This window comes from Agrilus planipennis, unplaced genomic scaffold, assembly GCF_000699045.2.
Source record: "Agrilus planipennis isolate EAB-ADULT unplaced genomic scaffold, Apla_2.0 scaffold233, whole genome shotgun sequence".
NCBI classification, from domain to species: Eukaryota; Metazoa; Arthropoda; class Insecta; order Coleoptera; family Buprestidae; genus Agrilus; species Agrilus planipennis.
The window spans coordinates 437,994-460,957 of NW_020440688.1; the positions used below are offsets into that span (position 1 = coordinate 437,994).

At 35.9% G+C, this 22,964-nt stretch overlaps 1 protein-coding gene across 2 annotated transcripts in view; it reads right to left on the reverse strand.

Annotated features, from left to right (window-relative positions):
* The window catches only part of LOC108739778 (calcium/calmodulin-dependent protein kinase kinase 2), a 159,186-nt gene that overhangs the window by 125,310 nt on the left and 10,912 nt on the right, over positions 1–22,964 (reverse strand). For both annotated transcript variants that reach the window (XM_025979790.1, XM_018473836.1), the window contains exon 2: positions 944–1,148. In XM_025979790.1, coding sequence (XP_025835575.1) covers positions 944–991 — 48 coding nt within the window. In that variant the 5' untranslated portion in view covers positions 992–1,148. The remainder of the gene's footprint in view (positions 1–943; positions 1,149–22,964) is intronic.

The following is a 22,964-nucleotide window of genomic DNA, read 5'->3' on the forward strand; positions in this document are numbered from 1 at the left end:
CGTGCTGTCAAACCTACACTAGCAAGGAGATCGGGCTGAAACTATAGCTACAAGCTATCCAAGGATGGTACTATAGAATGTCACCTCAAGGTAGGCCTAGTGGCGTCATCTCTTGGTTAGGCCGGAAACTTATCAATCCACCCTCGTATGTAGGTAGTATACCTGTACGCATTTTGGATCAATCCACGCATAACGTCACGCTCTGACAAACTCGAGCATTTCAAATTCAAACTTCCTGTGAAGATCTTGAAATAGTGTTTTCCACAATGAAAAATAATTTCAAACATTTAAGATCTCAATAATCTTAAGCTTATTAAATATCAGGCATGTTATGTCAAAGTAATACAAAACATGTAAGTGCAAATAACGACCAAATCATCCAGGTATTAGGTATTATTATTAGTTCTAAAGATTCCATCTCTAGACCAAGTAAATAAAGTTTTAGATTTATCGACGCATCTAACTCTTTTACCTGTTTTGATCGGAAAATCTATAGGTGAAATCTAGGTTAGTTGTTCATTTTGCCATCAACTATGTGTAATAATTTAAAATAATAAAGTGTAATAAAGGTTTCTGATAAAGGAATCAAATAAATGTGTTAAAGTAGTGCGAACATCGTACGTTTTAACTGTAGTACTAACAAAGGGCATGTACCTGCCTATCAAAAGTATACACGAACAGAATACCTATCTCTAGAACTAGTACGATTGTAGAAGTTCCAACATATCGATGATCTTCAGCAATGGTGTAATACTAACAGCTAAATACCGATTTTTGAGGCCAGTGGGCATTCGATTCTATAGCCAAAGATTTAGTTTTTTCACGTTTTATGGTACATATTATATAGAACTTCCATTACGTCATGTTTATACTATCAGTAAGTCTACTGTAATGTTCAATGAAAATAGCACTTAAAGTAATCAAATAATTTTTCATAACTTACCTGTCCGATGGAGTCCATTAATTTATACTGATTAAGCTGGATGTACATTCCGAATTTCTCGATCGACACTCTTCGGGATTCCCTTAGCGGTTGTTTTTTGCGGCTACGTGGAGAATTGGTGGGACTAGCGTAGGGTGAGAAAGGATAATTGGGATATATAGGGCGGCAGTCCGAACTCACGCTTTTCTGTTGGGGCGAGAGACATCTGCAATACAATTAAATCCGTTTAAATTACTGGCAAGTAACACGTTAATAAAATAGCTACAATTCGATTTAAAGTCATTTTGCAGAATTGAACAGGAGCCGTGACAAACTGTCTGAATTATTCGAAACACGCTCGGGAGTAAAACAGATTATTCGAATTTTATCACGTCACACCAGCTTTTCATTTAGCCTTCATATGCAGGATGTGTCAAAAATTTCAGGACTATTTATTAAATTCACATACCAGATCTGAGTAAAAAATGTACGTTACAGAAGTTATACATTTTTTCCCTGCCTCTATAATGAAGATATTAAAAATTACTCTCAAAGTAATTTAAAAGTAGATTTGTTGTTTTTTTTTCAGTGATACTTCCTATTTCTTATTACTATGAAAACTGGAAGAAATTCTAAAATTAGTGTAAATGACATTCAAAAATCGCCAAATGTAGTTTACTATATACAACTATTAAAATGATTTTTGTTTCTAAATGTCGATAACCCCTAGGCCTTAATATTTATTTATAGGGTTGAATATAAACATATCTCTACAAAAGCATTTGGAAAGTGACCTGCTCTCTTCGAAATACAATTCCACATCTCCCGCCGCTAAACCAAAACGACGTCGTATATTCTTCTGATGAGGAAAAGCTGCAATCTTTGCAAACTGTTTCTGTCTCCAGTCCTCCTCACTACCCAGCTTTGAGGAACTTGCCGACTTGCACGAGCGAACTAAAGCCGCTTCCCAAAACTTCGACCCCTCTGTTAACTGTAACTCTTAACTTTAACCACTCGTCTCTCAGCGAAATCTTCCTCACCTTCCAATCTCTGAAAAATAGAAGACAAAAGAAAGAATTTCCCTCAAGTTTGTCGCTAAAGCAGTCGAATTAGTCCGGCTTCTTCATCACGTGGAGCGAAACAACTTCCTCACTGACTTCCGACACGGTTTCCGCGGCCACCACGGCACCGGCCACCAACTTCTTCGTGTTTTCGGACACATTGTTGACAACAAGCGTTGTCACGCACCCATACTTCTGCTTGACATCCAGCAAGTCTTAAATCCAGCTTGGCACATTTCCTAATCAGGGTTATCAGATCTTTCCTCTCGGATAGAACACTTCGTATTTGCGTTGGCTCTGCCTTGTCCACCAGGAAACTCGCCATGGCCGGTTCTATGTTCTGTAGAGACATGCTGTCCCATCCTTCGATCCTCTCGATTCTTTCGCCCTTATAATCTCCGCTGAAACCATTCTTTAGTGCTCCGCAAAAATTAATAAGTTTCTGCTCCGGCTCCTAAATTGGTACCGCAGATGAAAACTGCGCACTTCCCAACAGCCTACAACTCTATCAAGACACTTACATGCGGATTCTTCGTTCCGCATCGACTACTCCTGGTTCATCAGAAACGGCCAAATTCGGAAAGAAACTGATCTATCTTCACTCCCTGAGGCTGCAATCAGATTCGCAGCAAATCTCCGGACCTCAGCGTCATTTCACTCAATCTCGTCCATCTCAACACTTTTCCGATTTCGCCCATAAACCAAACACCGTTTCAGACGGCCCTGTCATCTTCCACTATGAGCTGCTCCCTCCCGCTCATTTATAGTTTCGCTTTTTAACGCGAGTGCCCACCTAACTCATCCGAGGTGGACCACCAATTTCCGTTTCAAGGTTTCTTCCCAAAATATTCCTCTCCTAAACCTTCCCTGGGATGTATAATCTCCGAGTTGATCTCCCTACTCGAAGAGCGGTTTTAGTCAATAGATGCTTCGACGAATCTTACACTACCACCTTTCAAGGGGTGTTTTTTGAAGATTTCCTCTCCTCGAGGAAAACTGAACAAAAAATAAATCCGAAGAGTCTAACGCTTCCCCAGACACAACATAAGTACACCAATATAACATTGTCCAGGATGAATGTAAGAGACTATTAGTGTAGTTCAAAGTTAATAAAAATTATCTGTACACATAATGTAAAAGCTATTTTACAGTACTGTTGAATGAATTACACACATTCAAAGGATTGAACACTCTCTTATATAGAATAAAGGCCAGCTAGAACTATATGTGAGGAAATATATGGCCGAAAAATTATTTGTGCTTATTTGGAATATAAATCTTCATGTTAATTCCTCCATAGTGTTATTTATCAATGAATTAATAACAATACAAGGAAGCATGTGTCAATATTTGTCACTATTACGTGTAGATAGGCACCTACTATATTTGCCTGGAAAATTTATAAATAACCACAATATTGTGGAAGAGAAGCTTTGAAAACAACGCCTCTTTTATCCTCTTTTTGACAGTTTTGCATTGTTACATTCTAGCTTCTGCCCTCGCCTGATTATTATGATAACTAGCATCATTTGTATTGTGAAATTTATTTCTTGACAGGTAGTGTCTGTGAAGTATATATGCGTGCTTGTCTAAATGTGAAGCGAATGAATAACGACAATGAATTTTAAGTATCCAAACCCGAATGATTCAAGAGAGTGAGAGAATTCTGATATTAACGCAATGCAGTTTGTTTATCCATTCATGTGTAAGAATTAAATGATTATTATTTATTAGTCATTAATACAGAAAAACAACCGACTATCAAATGATTATTGATTACATAGGTATTTCTTTGATCTAAGATTACAATTTAATCTAAACAGAATTATTAAATAATACTTCCTTTATGGATATGAATTGCAGACATTCTGAAAGGTTTTCTTATAAAAAAAAGAAGAAACAACAAGACAGTTACCTAAATATCTGTTTGACTGCTAGGTAGACAGTCTCGGGTTAAACTCTTTTTTTTTTAATTAACACACATAGTACATTCGCCACTATTTCGTTGATACTACTACTATTAACACTTTAGAAGTGAATAGAAATAGTTGTAAAGAGTTGATCAGCAAATACGCATCGTTCGATTTAAAAATTGCATAAATCGTTGGATGTATATTCGGCTTTGTTAAATCGTCCTACATTCCTAATTACTTTGCATTAGAAACTTTTAAAACAACAATGCAACAGTTTTAAATCATCCTAAAATCAAGTTACTATAAATACCTGATAAACAAAGCAGTTACAGTATCAACAAATAGCCAGTAAATACACAAGTGAATGATTTGGAATAATATTTAGTTCGCTTTATTGCATGTTTATAGTTTATTCATTATAAAATGGAGTCTCCTATTTTAAAACATGAAATTAACAAAATCTATTCAACCCTTATCAAGAACAACATTAAAGGCGGCAGGTAATGATTTAAGAAGCGCAAACGATTGTATAGTCCCCACTCGTGGTCAGCTCTTTGCAGAGACAGGAATTAAAATATAAATAGCAATTATGGTCGTACAGCTGCAAGATCTGGATTAACCGTGAAATATTCCATAGACGTGGGAGCAGGTGTAATTGACGAGGACATAGGAGTGAGATTAAAGTGTTATTTTTTAATCAATCATTTACCACAGCATCCAATTTCTATTTTCAGCGCAATTGTTCTTCATCACCTCCTTAAAAGTTACTAATTCTGTCTATTTGATTGAGTAAAGTGAAATTCTCAAGCAATCTTTACACATCCGAGTTGCTTTGTAGCTCCTTCATATTCGAAATGCTACGAGCAAAACATTTGTCTCATTTACGAATCGATAAATAATTATACTCGTAAATACAATATACTTAGTTGTTCAGATTGTTTAGCTTTAAGCTATATCTTATAGAAAGCTTTGAATACNAAAAAATTTGGACTAATGAATACCGTTGTTGATATTTTTACAACGCACAACGTTTCGAATGATATGTAAGATGCCATTAGAGGTCATGGGAAGGGACTGAGAAGGGACTGGCCATCGAACTGTAACAGTATCCCGCTAGCTATACTACTCCTGTATGTTCGGATAACAAGTGATAGCCCTTTACTGAAATAAATATACATAAAGATGCTGGCTTTAAACCTACACTCCAATTGAATAAATAGGGAAGAAATGGCATTTAAAAGGTTCATTGATTTTGAATTTGGAAAGTAAGTTGGAAATAGAGACACCTCAAATTACCACTAACATTTTTCGCAGCAAAGTGGTTTCCCCAAATGTGAAGGACAAAAGTTAAATACCTACAAGAGGAATAATCGCAAAAATTGAAAACTGCCCAATTTTTTTTTTTTTTTTCGCCACCAGAAAGCTTAAGTGCTTCTAAGGCCCTGAAAGATGATACAACAAATGATATCAATAACATAATTATAAATCTTAAATGTGGGGATCAAATGAAATCCATAATATGTAAGTATTACAGAGGCTATAAGGGCTCAGTGAGAGTTACTTGGCACCTTAGCCCTTTAAAACAGCTTCCTTAGTAACTGACGAGAATGTCATCTTTTTTTACTAGTGTGTTGTAGGTAAAGACTTTGTCTATCTACCCTTTAACATTTTTGCTGGTTCTGTCCTACGTAACCACTTTTCGGTTTATGATCTAAAATGCACACAGAACACAATTTGTTTTGTTCGGCGCGTAAACTGCGTTAAAGCTCAGATTAGTTCCTCAGCTAGGTATATAAACTCATCCAATGGTTTCTACAGAAAAGTTAAGTTCATCCGCTTCTAGGAAAATGTACATTAAGAAAATAGATGTTCATGGCAGATGCTACAAAAGCAATTATATCGTAACAAATATGGTTTTATATAGAAGAGAAACAAATAAAATTGCTCTATACGTCTATACAAAGAAAAATATCGGCCTAACTATTTATCACTGTTCATATTGGATAAATATATATACTATTATCATCCCAAAAACAAAATAGGGCAATTACTGGGGCTTGTATTAATTTTTTTTAAATGTCCTTTAAATAAATTACCAGACAGAGAGGAAAACTAGTACTTATTTTCGATGTACATTTTCTAGGAAATCTACTTAAATAACTGGCAAGAGAAAATGAGTTTGTTCCAAAAATAATTCAGAGTTCTTTACATTTGGCGAAAATGCGACATATTTATTTTTAGGAAAAGCTTCTTTCAGAAACCACCAAATAATTAATGTGACCGCAAAAAAGAAGGTTACTGATGAAATTTAAATCAAACAGCAAGGTGGGTTTGTTTGGTCATATTTTACATAAGACATAGGTACTTTTTCATAAAAAATGAATTGTATTTATCAATATTTTTACAGAATTTCAAGAGAACCCTCTTAAGGTGCGTATACTTCTTAACTCGAACACGTTCGAGGTAAGACGATGCAGAAAGATCTACTATGGACAAACAACCTAGGCGCGGCAAACTTTTTAGGTCCATACCGAGGCTATTCGAACTCTATCCGTCTCAAATCGATAGGTACTTCAAAGAGAATTTGATTTGATCTGGACGGCATTCATGCATATTTACCTTGTTTGCATCGTTCTATTAATAATCGTCATCACTAGCAATCATTTATTAACTGAATATGAAATGAAATAAAATGTGGCGCATAACCGGATGCTGCCGCTTTCGTTACATTGGCCTATTTCGTTCATATTTTCCCAGAATTAATGAGGCATGTGTTTCTCCTAGTCTTGCCTCGAATGTATTCGTACTCTAGTGCATATGCATCTTAAACTTTAGAAGTTGGACTGATAAATCTTAAATCAATCGATTTGATGGGAGACAGAAATTGAATCCAACGTAATATTTACAATGAAAGAAGAAAGAATCATCCAAATTTACCTCAGTTATTTAAGTTACGCTCATTCAAACTTGCCTAAAGTCAGCAGCTACAGATATACTAGGGCTTAAACAAAACGAAAGTAGGAAACCCTGCATAACAAATGAGATTGTAGGATTAATAGACGAAAGGCGGAAACACAAAAACAAGACAGACGAAGAAGGGCAAAAAAGATTTAAAGCTACAAAGTGGGAAATAATTAGGAAGTGTAGAGCAGCTAAGGAATAGTGGATTGATAGGATGTGTAAAGAAGTAGAAGAAAAGTTTGAAGTATGTAAAATCGATTAGGCGTATAATATAATTAAAAGGAATTTTAGAATGTAGGATACAGTAGTAATAATATAAGAAACGAGGCAGGGGTCATTTTGATAGAAAATGAGAAAAAGGCAGATAGGTGGAATAAATATTTACAGAACCTTTACGCAGGCCTTGAGTTAGGAGATATAATAGAGAAGGAAGGTAGTGTGGAGATAGATGAGCTTGGTTATCCCATAATAAGAGAAGAGTTCGATGTAGCATTAAAAAATTTAAAGAATAATAAGGCGCCAGGTGTATATGGGATACAGGCGGAAATTCTAAAACATACAGGACAAGAGATTAGAGATCGTATGTTTAAGCTAGTTAGTCACATTCACGAGACGGGGAAAGTCCCAGAGGATTATCAACTGAACGTAGTAGTAACATTACCTAAAAAGAAGGGCACGGATAGGTGCGAGACATTTAGAACAATTAGCTTAACTTCCCATGCGTCAAAAATCTTAACTAATATTGTACAGAGGAGGATGGAAAAAAGAGCGGAAGAACTGTTACGGGAAGATCAATGTGGGTTTAGAAGAAATAGAGGAACGCGGGAGGCCATTCAAGCTTTACGGGTAACAATAAAGAAAACGATAGAAAAAGAAAAGTGGCGTACATAGGATTTAGAAAAAGCTTTTGACAATGTTAAATGGGAAAAGATATTAAATATACTTAAAAATGTAGGTATGAGTTACAAAGATAGAACAGTGATACTTACTTTGTATAAAGAGCAACAGGCAGTTATAGAGCTAGGGATGCAACGTAGAGAAGTAAATATTANCAATCTCTGAAAAATAGAAGACAAAAGAAAGAATTTCCCTCAAGTTTGTCGCTAAAGCAGTCGAATTAGTCCGGCTTCTTCATCACGTGGAGCGAAACAACTTCCTCACTGACTTCCGACACGGTTTCCGCGGCCACCACGGCACCGGCCACCAACTTCTTCGTGTTTTCGGACACATTGTTGACAACAAGCGTTGTCACGCACCCATACTTCTGCTTGACATCCAGCAAGTCTTAAATCCAGCTTGGCACATTTCCTAATCAGGGTTATCAGATCTTTCCTCTCGGATAGAACACTTCGTATTTGCGTTGGCTCTGCCTTGTCCACCAGGAAACTCGCCATGGCCGGTTCTATGTTCTGTAGAGACATGCTGTCCCATCCTTCGATCCTCTCGATTCTTTCGCCCTTATAATCTCCGCTGAAACCATTCTTTAGTGCTCCGCAAAAATTAATAAGTTTCTGCTCCGGCTCCTAAATTGGTACCGCAGATGAAAACTGCGCACTTCCCAACAGCCTACAACTCTATCAAGACACTTACATGCGGATTCTTCGTTCCGCATCGACTACTCCTGGTTCATCAGAAACGGCCAAATTCGGAAAGAAACTGATCTATCTTCACTCCCTGAGGCTGCAATCAGATTCGCAGCAAATCTCCGGACCTCAGCGTCATTTCACTCAATCTCGTCCATCTCAACACTTTTCCGATTTCGCCCATAAACCAAACACCGTTTCAGACGGCCCTGTCATCTTCCACTATGAGCTGCTCCCTCCCGCTCATTTATAGTTTCGCTTTTTAACGCGAGTGCCCACCTAACTCATCCGAGGTGGACCACCAATTTCCGTTTCAAGGTTTCTTCCCAAAATATTCCTCTCCTAAACCTTCCCTGGGATGTATAATCTCCGAGTTGATCTCCCTACTCGAAGAGCGGTTTTAGTCAATAGATGCTTCGACGAATCTTACACTACCACCTTTCAAGGGGTGTTTTTTGAAGATTTCCTCTCCTCGAGGAAAACTGAACAAAAAATAAATCCGAAGAGTCTAACACTTCCCCAGACACAACATAAGTACACCAATATAACATTGTCCAGGATGAATGTAAGAGACTATTAGTGTAGTTCAAAGTTAATAAAAATTATCTGTACACATAATGTAAAAGCTATTTTACAGTACTGTTGAATGAATTACACACATTCAAAGGACTGAACACTCTCTTATATAGAATAAAGGCCAGCTAGAACTATATGTGAGGAAATATATGGCCGAAAAATTATTTGTGCTTATTTGGAATATAAATCTTCATGTTAGTTCCTCCATAGTGTTATTTATCAATGAATTAACAACAATACAAAGAAGCATGTGTCAATATTTGTCACTATTACGTGTAGATAGGCACCTACTATATTTGCCTGGAAAATTTATAAATAACCACAATATTGTGGAAGAGAAGCTTTGAAAACAACGCCTCTTTTATCCTCTTTTTGACAGTTTTGCATTGTTACATTCTAGCTTCTGCCCTCGCCTGATTATTATGATAACTAGCATCATTTGTATTGTGAAATTTATTTCTTGACAGGTAGTGTCTGTGAAGTATATATGCGTGCTTGTCTAAATGTGAAGCGAATGAATAACGACAATGAATTTTAAGTATCCAAACCCGAATGATTCAAGAGAGTGAGAGAATTCTGATATTAACGCAATGCAGTTTGTTTATCCATTCATGTGTAAGAATTAAATGATTATTATTTATTAGTCATTAATACAGAAAAACAACCGACTATCAAATGATTATTGATTACATAGGTATTTCTTTGATCTAAGATTACAATTTAATCTAAACAGAATTATTAAATAATACTTCCTTTATGGATATGAATTGCAGACATTCTGAAAGGTTTTCTTATAAAAAAAAGAAGAAACAACAAGACAGTTACCTAAATATCTGTTTGACTGCTAGGTAGACAGTCTCGGGTTAAACTCTTTTTTTTTTAATTAACACACATAGTACATTCGCCACTATTTCGTTGATACTACTACTATTAACACTTTAGAAGTGAATAGAAATAGTTGTAAAGAGTTGATCAGCAAATACGCATCGTTCGATTTAAAAATTGCATAAATCGTTGGATGTATATTCGGCTTTATTAAATCGTCCTACATTCCTAATTACTTTGCATTAGAAACTTTTAAAACAACAATGCAACAGTTTTACTATCAGTTATTAACTTTTAACATTAAATCATCCTAAAATCAAGTTACTATAAATACCTGATAAACAAAGCAGTTACAGTATCAACAAATAGGTAGTAAATACACAAGTGAATGATTTGGAATAATATTTAGTTCGCTTTATTGCATGTTTATAGTTTATTCATTATAAAATGGAGTCTCCTATTTTAAAACATGAAATTAACAAAATCTATTCAACCCTTATCAAGAACAACATTAAAGGCGGCAGGTAATGATTTAAGAAGCGCAAACGATTGTATAGTCCCCACTCGTGGTCAGCTCTTTGCAGAGAAAGGAATTAAAATATAAATAGCAATTATGGTCGTACAGCTGCAAGATCTGGATTAACCGTGAAATATTCCATAGACGTGGGAGCAGGTGTAATTGACGAGGACATAGGAGTGAGATTAAAGTGTTATTTTTTAATCAATCATTTAATGATTTCTTGATAAGTGGAGATGATCAAGTGGCACAATTAATTTGTGAAGAGGTTGCATATCCAACTATTACAGTTTAGATACATCAGAAATATCAAGTTCTGGGTTTAGGTCTTCAGGAATTAAATAATATATTGTTGACTTCTAAGAAGATAGGCTCCTCCCACTCCGAAGGCAATATAGAGGCTCTTAAGCTAAAGAAGTCTTAGAGGACAATCAAAATACATTTTTACAACGCACAACGTTTCGAATGATATGTAAGATGCCATTAGAGGTCATGGGAAGGGACTGAGAAGGGACTGGCCATCGAACTGTAACAGTATCCCGCTAGTTATACTACTCATGTATGTTTGGATAACAAGTGCTAGCCCTTTACCGAAATAAATGTACATAAAGATGCTGGCTTTAAACCTACACTCCAATTGAATAAATAGGGAAGAAATGGCATTTAAAAGGTTCATTGATTTTGAATTTGGAAAGTAAGTTGGAAATAGAGACACCTCAAATTACCACTAACATTTTTCGCAGCAAAGTGGTTTCCCCAAATGTGAAGGACAAAAGTTAAATACCTACAAGAGGAATAATCGCAAAAATTGAAAACTGCCCAATTTTTTTTTTTTTTTTCGCCACCAGAAAGCTTAAGTGCTTCTAAGGCCCTGAAAGATGATACAACAAATGATATCAATAACATAATTATAAATCTAAAATGTGGGGATCAAATGAAATCCATAATATGTAAGTATTACAGAGGCTATAAGGGCTCAGTGAGAGTTACTTGGCACCTTAGCCCTTTAAAACAGCTTCCTTAGTAACTGACGAGAATGTCATCTTTTTTTACTAGTGTGTTGTAGGTAAAGACTTTGTCTATCTACCCTTTAACATTTTTGCTGGTTCTGTCCTACGTAACCACTTTTCGGTTTATGATCTAAAATGCACACAGAACACAATTTGTTTTGTTCGGCGCGTAAACTGCGTTAAAGCTCAGATTAGTTCCTCAGCTAGGTATATAAACTCATCCAATGGTTTCTACAGAAAAGTTAAGTTCATCCGCTTCTAGGAAAATGTACATTAAGAAAATAGATGTTCATGGCAGATGCTACAAAAGCAATTATATCGTAACAAATATGGTTTTATATAGAAGAGAAACAAATAAAATTGCTCTATACGTCTATACAAAGAAAAATATCGGCCTAACTATTTATCACTGTTCATATTGGATAAATATATATACTATTATCATCCCAAAAACAAAATAGGGCAATTACTGGGGCTTGTATTAATTTTTTTTAAATGTCCTTTAAATAAATTACCAGACAGAGAGGAAAACTAGTACTTATTTTCGATGTACATTTTCTAGGAAATCTACTTAAATAACTGGCAAGAGAAAATGAGTTTGTTCCAAAAATAATTCAGAGTTCTTTACATTTGGCGAAAATGCGACATATTTATTTTTAGGAAAAGCTTCTTTCAGAAACCACCAAATAATTAATGTGACCGCAAAAAAGAAGGTTACTGATGAAATTTAAATCAAACAGCAAGGTGGGTTTGTTTGGTCATATTTTACATAAGACATAGGTACTTTTTCATAAAAAATGAATTGTATTTATCAATATTTTTACAGAATTTCAAGAGAACCCTCTTAAGGTGCGTATACTTCTTAACTCGAACACGTTCGAGGTAAGACGATGCAGAAAGATCTACTATGGACAAACAACCTAGGCGCGGCAAACTTTTTAGGTCCATACCGAGGCTATTCGAACTCTATCCGTCTCAAATCGATAGGTACTTCAAAGAGAATTTGATTTGATCTGGACGGCATTCATGCATATTTACCTTGTTTGCATCGTTCTATTAATAATCGTCATCACTAGCAATCATTTATTAACTGAATATGAAATGAAATAAAATGTGGCGCATAACCGGATGCTGCCGCTTTCGTTACATTGGCCTATTTCGTTCATATTTTCCCAGAATTAATGAGGCATGTGTTTCTCCTAGTCTTGCCTCGAATGTATTCGTACTCTAGTGCATATGCATCTTAAACTTTAGAAGTTGGACTGATAAATCTTAAATCAATCGATTTGATGGGAGACAGAAATTGAATCCAACGTAATATTTACAATGAAAGAAGAAAGAATCATCCAAATTTACCTCAGTTATTTAAGTTACGCTCATTCAAACTTGCCTAAAGTCAGCAGCTACAGATATACTAGGGCTTAAACAAAACGAAAGTAGGAAACCCTGCATAACAAATGAGATTGTAGGATTAATAGACGAAAGGCGGAAACACAAAAACAAGACAGACGAAGAAGGGCAAAAAAGATTTAAAGCTACAAAGTGGGAAATAATTAGGAAGTGTAGAGCAGCTAAGGAATAGTGGATTGATAGGATGTGTAAAGAAGTAGAAGAAAAGTTTGAAGTATGTAAAATCGATTAGGCGTATAATATAATTAAAAGGAATTTTAGAATGTAGGATACAGTAGTAATAATATAAGAAACGAGGCAGGGGTCATTTTGATAGAAAATGAGAAAAAGGCAGATAGGTGGAAAGAATATTTACAGAACCTTTACGCAGGCCAAGGAAGATAGTGTGGAGATAGATGAGCTTGGTTATCCCATAATAAGAGAAGAGTTCGATGTAGCATTAAAAAATTTAAAGAATAATAAGGCGCCAGGTGTATATGGGATACAGGCGGAAATTCTAAAACATACAGGACAAGAGATTAGAGATCGTATGTTTAAGCTAGTTAGTCACATTCACGAGACGGGGAAAGTCCCAGAGGATTATCAACTGAACGTAGTAGTAACATTACCTAAAAAGAAGGGCACGGATAGGTGCGAGACATTTAGAACAATTAGCTTAACTTCCCATGCGTCAAAAATCTTAACTAATATTGTACAGAGGAGGATGGAAAAAAGAGCGGAAGAACTGTTACGGGAAGATCAATGTGGGTTTAGAAGAAATAGAGGAACGCGGGAGGCCATTCAAGCTTTACGGGTAACAATAAAGAAAACGATAGAAAAAGAAAAGTGGCGTACATAGGATTTAGAAAAAGCTTTTGACAATGTTAAATGGGAAAAGATATTAAATATACTTAAAAATGTAGGTATGAGTTACAAAGATAGAACAGTGATACTTACTTTGTATAAAGAGCAACAGGCAGTTATAGAGCTAGGGATGCAACGTAGAGAAGTAAATATTAGGAAGGGAGTCAGACAGGGATGCACACTATCAGCGCTACTTTTTAATCTATACATCGAAGACGCCATCAACATCATTAAAGACAGTACAACTGTAGGGATAGATATACAGGGTCAAAAAATTAGTATGCTTAGATTTGCAGATGATATAGCAGTATTAGCATCTAGCGAGGAGGACCTAGAGATAGCTTTAAATAAAATGGAAGCGGTACTGACAAAACAGTACGGTATGAAAATAAATAAAAGTAAAACAAAAAATACTGGTATGCAAGGGAAGAAAAAGTAGAGAAAGGGCGAATATAAAGATAACAGACAAAAAATTAGAAGAAGTGATCGATTTTAGGTATCTAGGAAGGAAGCGAACGGTTAAATTTGAAATTTGAAAAAGGTTGTTAAAGGTGTATATTTGGAGCACGGCTCTGTATGATAATGGTGAGAATAGCGTGGATAGAGAAGATTAGAAATTAAGAGGTATTAAAAGAATAGGAAATCTCTATGGAACTTAATAAGGATTAGGCGAGATAGGTTAGTAGGACACCTCAGGCGTGAAGGTCTAGTCAGAGACATATTAGAGGCAGAAACGGAAGTTAGGAGAAGTAGAGGTAGACCTACATTAGATAACTGTTCGCAAATAGTTAAGGATGTGGGTTGTTCTAGTTGTAAGGAAATGCGTAGATTAGCTCAGGCTAGGAAAGAGTGGAACTGCGTGTTCAACAAGTGGTAGAACTGACGACTGTATGATGATTATGATTAGATAGATACCTACATTCAGGCAAGTAATGTACAGGATAATGTCTTTCGCGTTTGAGTTTCACATGTTCCATCCCATAGTTACGCAGCAGACAATAAACATGTTAGCGAATACATCAATATGAATAATGAATTTAGTTAATTTCGACAGTAGCCATTTGCTGGACAGTAGCAACTAATTTTCGAATAATTCGATAGGTTTTTTTTAATAAAGCTTATTACTAATAATACATTTTTGAAATCAGATACAGAATCTTGGGCACTTGACCCAAGTATTATAACCTAATTTTAAACTAATAAAAGATTTTAACTTTCAGAGTAAATTATGACCTGAAAAATCGGTTGAAAGTAAGAACACCATTTGAAATACCGAGGCAAAATTTATCATGGAACTTTTGGATACCATAGATCCGATAACTAAAAGTGGTTGAAAACATTTTTTACTTAATAAAGGAACAGTGTTCATTTTCTAGTTTAATAACCTATTGTTGGTTACTACTCAAATAAAGGTCTTTTACAGAAATGTTGCGTATGTTTCACTTATAATTGAGACGACCGCGATATTAAACTGCTCTAGTAGGAACTAATTTCCTATCTGAAGACTTCATTACATTAACCAATAATTGAAGTATTCGTAATGTCGCTCAGGAAACAGCAAAGATGCACCTAAAACGATACCTTTTAGTGGGTTTAACAAAACTTACTTCTAAGACTGATAACAACAAAACTATTTATTTACACTAATTATTAATATATCACTATTCCATGCGCCATTTATTTCACTGCTATCACTATCAATTTATTTCTCGACTCACTTCTACAACGGTCAATTTATTTCTTCTCCTTTCGGTGATCGTCTCTTCCTTTAAATACTCTTTGTTTACTTTCGGGTGCCTTCTAGAAACATCCGGATAGTTTGTCCTTTCTTTGAACTGTTTAACTACTTTCCCAGAACGCAGGTACGACACACACATTTACAAATACGGCGCACATAAAGAAAGGCGCCCGCGGCTAGTCGGCGAATCGATAAGCCGTTCACACACACGTATGCCTGATCGCACACAAACACACTCGTGCTCGCTACACTATGTATATAGCATTCTATGAATATAGTTACAAATAAAACGTCACATTGCCATACAGAACTGTTATCATTCTAACGATAGTAGATTAAAATTTTTTCCATGCACACCAGATATTTATTTTATCTCACCGTCATTATCAGTATCAATTTTTTAGATTTTTTTCATTTAGAATGCGACCTGTTATATCAACCAAACCCGATTACTCTTAACGCTGAATACGAAATCCACTATTTTGTATAGTAATAAACGTATTTTCACGTAACTGAAAATCTACAGTTGCTCCAAATTATAGGATGCGCAAATTTCGACGTTTGTTTAGGACAACTCAGCAACAAAAAATTACCTTTTTAATTTAAGCATAGCCAATTATAATTCCTACTTAGACAAATACAGGATTATGTTTTAATACGAAAACGGGATGATTTTCCTTTAATTTTTCCGACACCGATGTATTCTATGTAAAAAAAAAGTGTCTGAAGAAGATAAAAGTTGTTTTTTTCTAATATTCCAGACAACCAAGACATTATGGACATGCAGTCAAAACTCGAAACTTCAACATTTGTATGCAACTCGAAAATAAAGGACGATAGCAAGTTTTTGAAAACATCAATAAAAAAAGATATCAAGAAGTTGCCCTTATTGTTTTGTATCGCTTATGGTGTACTTGCAAATTGAAAAGAGCAGTGTGTGGCTTGAAGTTTATGGAAAAACTATACCTTTCGGTATATAGTTTACATAAACTATAAAAGGACCTGAAATTTAATTTAGAAAAGGGAATTGTAATACTTGCGGTTCCTCACCGCGAAAATGCGGATTTTGCAATTGACTGTTAGGAGTTATGCGAAAATCACAAGAACTGTTGTACCTTTGATGAACTCATAGAGTGACTAAACAATCGTTAAGAGAATGAAAATTGGTGGAAATTCAATTTGCGTGTTATCTATACTTTGGATTTTAAATGAGCACCTTTGCTAATTGAACTGAAAAAAGGGACTCTTCGAAATTATCACTATAAACTGATTATTGTGAAAATTTGTATTATTCGAATATTCAGAGTGGGCATTGTTAATAATTGTACGTACCCAATCCAAACATTCGAAAGGCGGAGGATGAAATGAAAAAGATAACAGGAAATAAGAAAGATTTGAGGAAACTTTAAATACGTTCAATACCATTAGTCAAAGTCTAGAAAAGCCTATATTACTGATTGAAAATGACTTTAACGTATACCTCGACAAACAAGTAAGGAATTCAATTTAAGAATGTGAATATGTTCAGTAATCGTTTTATGGGAGCTTAGGCTTTACAAGCCATATTACGTAGTTAACGCATTCTTCATAAAACACAACCTAATCAGGGAAAAATTTATAGTGGTAATTTGGGTAAGTCTCTTTTAATCAATCATTTACCACAGCATCCAATTTCTATTTTCAGCGCAATTGTTCTTCATCACCTCCTTAAAAGTTACTAATTCTGTCTATTTGATTGAGTAAAGTGAAATTCTCAAGCAATCTTTACACATCCGAGTTGCTTTGTAGCTCCTTCATATTCGAAATGCTACGAGCAAAACATTTGTCTCATTTACGAATCGATAAATAATTATACTCGTAAATACAATATACTTAGTTGTTCAGATTGTTTAGCTTTAAGCTATATCTTATAGAAAGCTTTGAATACTAACTGTTATCTATACTCTTCAACAAGAAACATTGGTCTCCTACAGAAACTATGAAATGATTTATGTTCAAACTTAAATAGGTCATATTCTTAAAATATAGATTATGCATCATAATTAAGTAAATACGAGAGAACTTATGATGTTTTTAATTGAATTTTATGTGTCAAGTATCAATCTTCTTTTATAGACAACGTATTACTTTTATGTAGATTCCATTCATCAGCTGCTTCGTTTTTCTTTTATCGAATGTTTACAATTGCAATCCAATAAACGTGTAAGATAACACTATGCACATCATTTGGAAACAAAATTCGCTTCTTCTGCAACCCACTGGAGTTACTTGAAGTAATTTTACAATTTTTTTGATGTGTAACCGACATATAATAAGAGTTAATCAACATTTTGTTTTGGTCTTAAGCTAATTCTTCGTTTATTGAATCTACCCGTGGGTGTCCTGTTTTGTTTTGCAGAGGAAATAAAAAATTCATTTTACAACACGATGTAGGGTGAAAAATATTGGAATAATAAAAATACGAATTGACGTAGGACGTGGAGGTATTAAATCTGAATAACATACTTTGTGACGAAATACTGTGACTTTAAAATTCATGGATGCTTCCAATTAAATTAGACTTTTCTTAGATGTATTTTTAGCGACTCCCTAATTTTAATTTTAAAGATTTCCTTTTGTTTTCTTTTTTATTTAATGTTGTAATAACACGGTTCTATTACCAAAAACATTTCAAAGCAAATTCTTCATCAAAAGGAAATTTGTCACCACAACTTGTCAACAACTTCGGTTTGGTCAAAAAATTATCATATCACGTGTACAACCTGCTTAGTAAATTCATTTTGATAACTAGATGCCCTTTTAGGTCCTTGTCAAAATTTGAAGTTAGCAGTTAATATCAGTAAATGGGGATTTAGAATTCCGTGTGCCTGCAGCTTGAATTTTTAACTGAAAAATTACTAAGACCTCTAACAAATACTTATACTATGATGAACCCCTCATTTGACAATTATGATTTAAGTAATTAAACGCGAAAAAAATTTGGACTAATGAATACCGTTGTTGATAGTGCTCAGCATTCCTACATTGTGGTTTATAATTGGGAGAAAAATTGAGATTTAATTACCTCGCGAAGGTTAGAGCCACCGCTGCCGTTTTACCTAAGGAACATAGCAAAGTCCGTTAGAAGCATTAGATTTATCGTGCAGCACATGTCTTGCGTTGGATTACCTGCACACTAAAACGGTATAGGTGTACCAGAATGAAAAAGGGCTCCCCTTCTCCGTCAGACGGAGTAGTTATAGGAAGCCACTGAAACTGCCTGAGGACTACCTAAGTGAGTACCGCTCATGTCCAGGTCTACCCAAATCTTTAGTACGTTCATGATCAGGAAATATGCAACGAATTAGGTGTCTTGCTTCTTACCGTAACCGAACACGCGGCGTAATAATCGACTGCTCACACCAATTAAAAAAAAAAAACTTTGGGTGTTTTATTCCCACCAGCCAGTAATGCTGGTGAGCGGACAGTATCTCCGGACTACGCCTGAAGGTAGGGCGGAAGGCCCTCTTCAGCCTGCTTTCAGGAATCGTGGAAATAGTTGGGTGGTGGTTCGGGTGAGAAAGCTGAGACGGACGAAATGAAGACAAAAGAGAATGAAAGATTATCTGTGAAATTTTACTTCCCCTGCATTTGCCCAAGTGATCCAAGGAAACCACAGAGAAACTTGGACCAAGGCAGACGGATCCGTAATCGAACCGGCGTCCTACCGAATGCTAAGCAATGATCTAAACCTCTAGGCCATGCCGCTCGGTCCACACCAGTTTGTGGAAGACAAATCGGTATATGCATTTTGGTGGACATGAGCTACTCCGGAATATCCCTCTCTGGGCGGCGTTTGCGGTATCACATTATCATCGAGCGCTCTCTAGCCTCCCAGCTAGTCCGAACTACCATGTTTTTCGCATCTACTCTGCCTTCGCCTAAAAATGTACAGCCCCCTAAAGGTTCATGGTACACACCCAATCTATGTGTTGCTTTTTTACCTTACACGCTTTACGTCTTAATACCCGAAATGAAGTTGCCGTAATTTTTTGACCCCGTCTGATGCCTTATTTCTTTATTTCGCCTTGGAAATGGATATCCAACCACACCCAGAGGATAACTGACTTTTCGGCACCTGATTGGGTTTCTATGCGATTGTTTCTGATAGTGTCGGTGACTGCACCGGGAATATCTCCATTCCGATTGGGTTATATAAACCTATAAAGATATAGGTGAGTGTTTCTCCTACTATCGGCTGAAGAGGACCCTAGTTGGTCCTAGAACGGCCTGAGGTAGAGGGGTTTTAGTCGGTAGGTCCGAGGATTTCTTCCTCGGGAATCCGACACTACCCAGTCGTACGGACGGCTGGGTGTCTTTTGAAGATTTCTCCTCTTCCACGAAAACATAAAAAAAAAATGTTTCTCCTACGTCAGTCTTCCATGTCTGTGCTGGGCTTATAGCACGTTTGCAGGCCAGGTGCTGGCTACGTTTCTCCTTGAAGATTTAAGCGGCTCGCCACGACACACTAGACCCATTCTTCCGGTCTTTCGCCCATGTTCGTGAACTACTTCCCACTTGCACGCGTTCAAGTTTTTTCTTTAAATCAACTTAAAAATCAAAAATTTACTAACGCCCAAATTAGCAGACGGTAACATATCGCGCTATTGTTTAGTAATTTATAATGGTTGGTAATAGGCAGATATTTTCGTGCCTTAGAGATGTAATAACTACTCCACTTTTCTGATTATAGCACGAAATAATATACGATAATGAACATTAATGTTCTAAATATGTTAACAATCATACGCCTCCTGTGCTAAGATGGCATTCATTGTGTAATAATTACTCCTTATAACAAGATAGCTCTATTCATATTAATCGTAAGTCGTAATTTCTTTGTGTCAAAAGCCGCTGTTAGCTATTGCCCACGCTTTCCTAATTCGTAACAAATTATACCCACGTGCTTGAAATTGAGAATAATTACCTTTGAACGATTGGCCAAACCGAGAATGAGTTATTGAAGTTTGCAGAACTTGCGCGCCATTTCGATTAACGATTCCATTTAGTAATTCAACATTGTTTTATTGCAGTCAAACAATTCAGGAGTTCTTACGTCTGTTGTAGAAAATCTATTGACTGTAAAATTTCCAATTTCAATTATTACAGGAAATGTGATTAAAATAGACAGCGTAAGGGAACGATTAAATATAAAAGTCCTGGTAAATTTCCACAAATCCTTAAACATTACGGCTGCAAAATTCGGTCTACCTGAAGTTGTATATATCGAGTTAATTGATTTATCCAGTAATAAAGAACAACATTAAGGAGAAACGTTGTTCTCAAAATATTAAGTACCTGCTTACGAAACAATTAAATGCATACGTTAGGATTTACGCCGGCGGTGATTCTATTATAGTCATAGACAGCATATAAAGAAACACTGCAGATTTTTTTGTAATTATTCATAATATTTTGTTTTTTTGCTTGTTAGTGGTTCATTGCTCAGCATTTTTAAATTTTTTTATTAGCTTGTATCTTAAAATCTAATTTTCGAAGAATTTAATCATTCAGCATATTAGGTTGTTGTTTCTACAACTTATGTATATTTTTTAATATGAAATATTCTCAATTTTTACCCACTACACACTTCCTCAAATTAATGAGGAACATTTTTTGTTCCTGTTGTCACACCCCCGCCGGGAATCGAACCCGGGACCTTTGGCTTTACGCACCAATGTTCTGACTACTAAACTACGAGAGGTGACAACAACGTCACATTTCCTTAGATCCCCGTCCCTTTTTGTCATATCTCGCCACGCTAAGCAATACCCCTCCTTCCCCCTGATTTGCGAAATATTTTATGAACGACCCCAAATTATTCATTCGCGAGCATATAAGATATTTCTTTTTATTAAAAGCGACACAACCCTACGCTATTATCTCTATCACATTTTCCAAAGCGATATATCTGACTTCTTTACACTCTATATAACTAAAGAAAATGCCCAATCCTATATTTAGTCAGTGTGTGTGACCTTCCTAAATCTTTATTAGTGACACACTGTACATTCGCTCATTCTTTCGACTGATACTACTTGTTCTGATAATAAAAATGCCTCACTACACATCACCGCTCATGTGTAATTACACCTGAAAGATTGCAGCTGATGGAGGAGCTGTTCGGATCAAAGGCAAAACAATCATTACGACCAAAACGAAACGGCAAGATATGTGGCATGCACATGTGTGTGTGTAAGTGTATAAGTCGTTGGGCTTTTTTGCAGTAGCGGCGTGTTATCAGTCCCGTTGACAACCAAGAATTTTTACGCCTTTACGAATTTATCATTGGAAATAGCTACAACTGCAAATAAATATGGTATGGCGCCATCTCATCAGAAATTACTTTCTAGTAGGTATTTTCCGTAATAATAATAGTAGTCACAAGAAGACGCCATTGCATTAAGATATATTCAAATTGTAGTCTCTAAAATAGTTAAGTTAAAATGGCACTTAAGTAATTATAACGCCAGTGCAAGGACTGGTTGGGCCTGTTCCATCTATCTTGAGACAATCTTTGGATTTTCCTAAAATTGATGTTGTGATCACAGATTCGAACTAAAACAAACGGCTCCGGCTGTTAATTCGAGAACAGAAAGGTACCTTTATCTTAAAAAGAAAAACAGTGGCAAAAATTTGAACTTGAACGGTTAAACAAACTGGTTATATGAATCCATAAAATTCTAACGGGTACAAATATAAAATAATCAATATTCACCAAGATAAAGTTGTCTATCCAACCAAATCAGATGCTTTTCGTTGATTAATACTGATAGATTGATACATTACATAGTACTATGCATAAGGAGTAGACGTTTGCAATCAAACCCACAATGCATATCGTGTAATCGTAAGTTACAATAATTTTCGGGAATTAAAACGTTCCATGCCTCCAACTATTTGCTAATTGTAACTTAATGTACATCTACCACTGCCTCTCTTCCAATATGTCTCTGACTAACCCTTCATATCTTACAAGATAACGCCCTTTGCTATCCTCTTTCTGATACCCGACATTTCTAAATTTTTCTATTCTCGGTATTTTTGGCTCGGATTACCCACTGGTGGGGTTCGCTGTTAGAGGTATTATAGGATTAAGGAATTCGGCTAATCCGATTAATCTCGACATGAGAAATCGATTGAGACTACTTTCAGGTCTATCAGACTTCCGGTTCCGGTTTTACAGGAAGTTGAATTCTTTTAAGTTTAGTCAGGTAGTACTCACCAAGTAGAATCGTCTTTATTAGAATTTTGTTTATTATTTATTAGAAAGGAATGTGGCTTAAAATACAGGCTCCTAAAGTTTCCTTAATCGGAGGAAACTCCGGTAGGTACGGCCCTGGCTTCAGCCTTTCGTCAGCTGGCCCCGCAAAACATCGCTTGTCCTAAAAGATATCCTAGTGACATTATTCCAACATATCAGCCGCTCCTGGCGGGCAGGCGTATTAATGAAACTCTAGTCTGTCATAAATCTACCTAACTAAACAATGACGTTATCAATGCATTTTTGGCGAGAACAGCTGACGAAGGGCTGCAGCCAGGGCCGTACCAACCGGAATTTCCTCC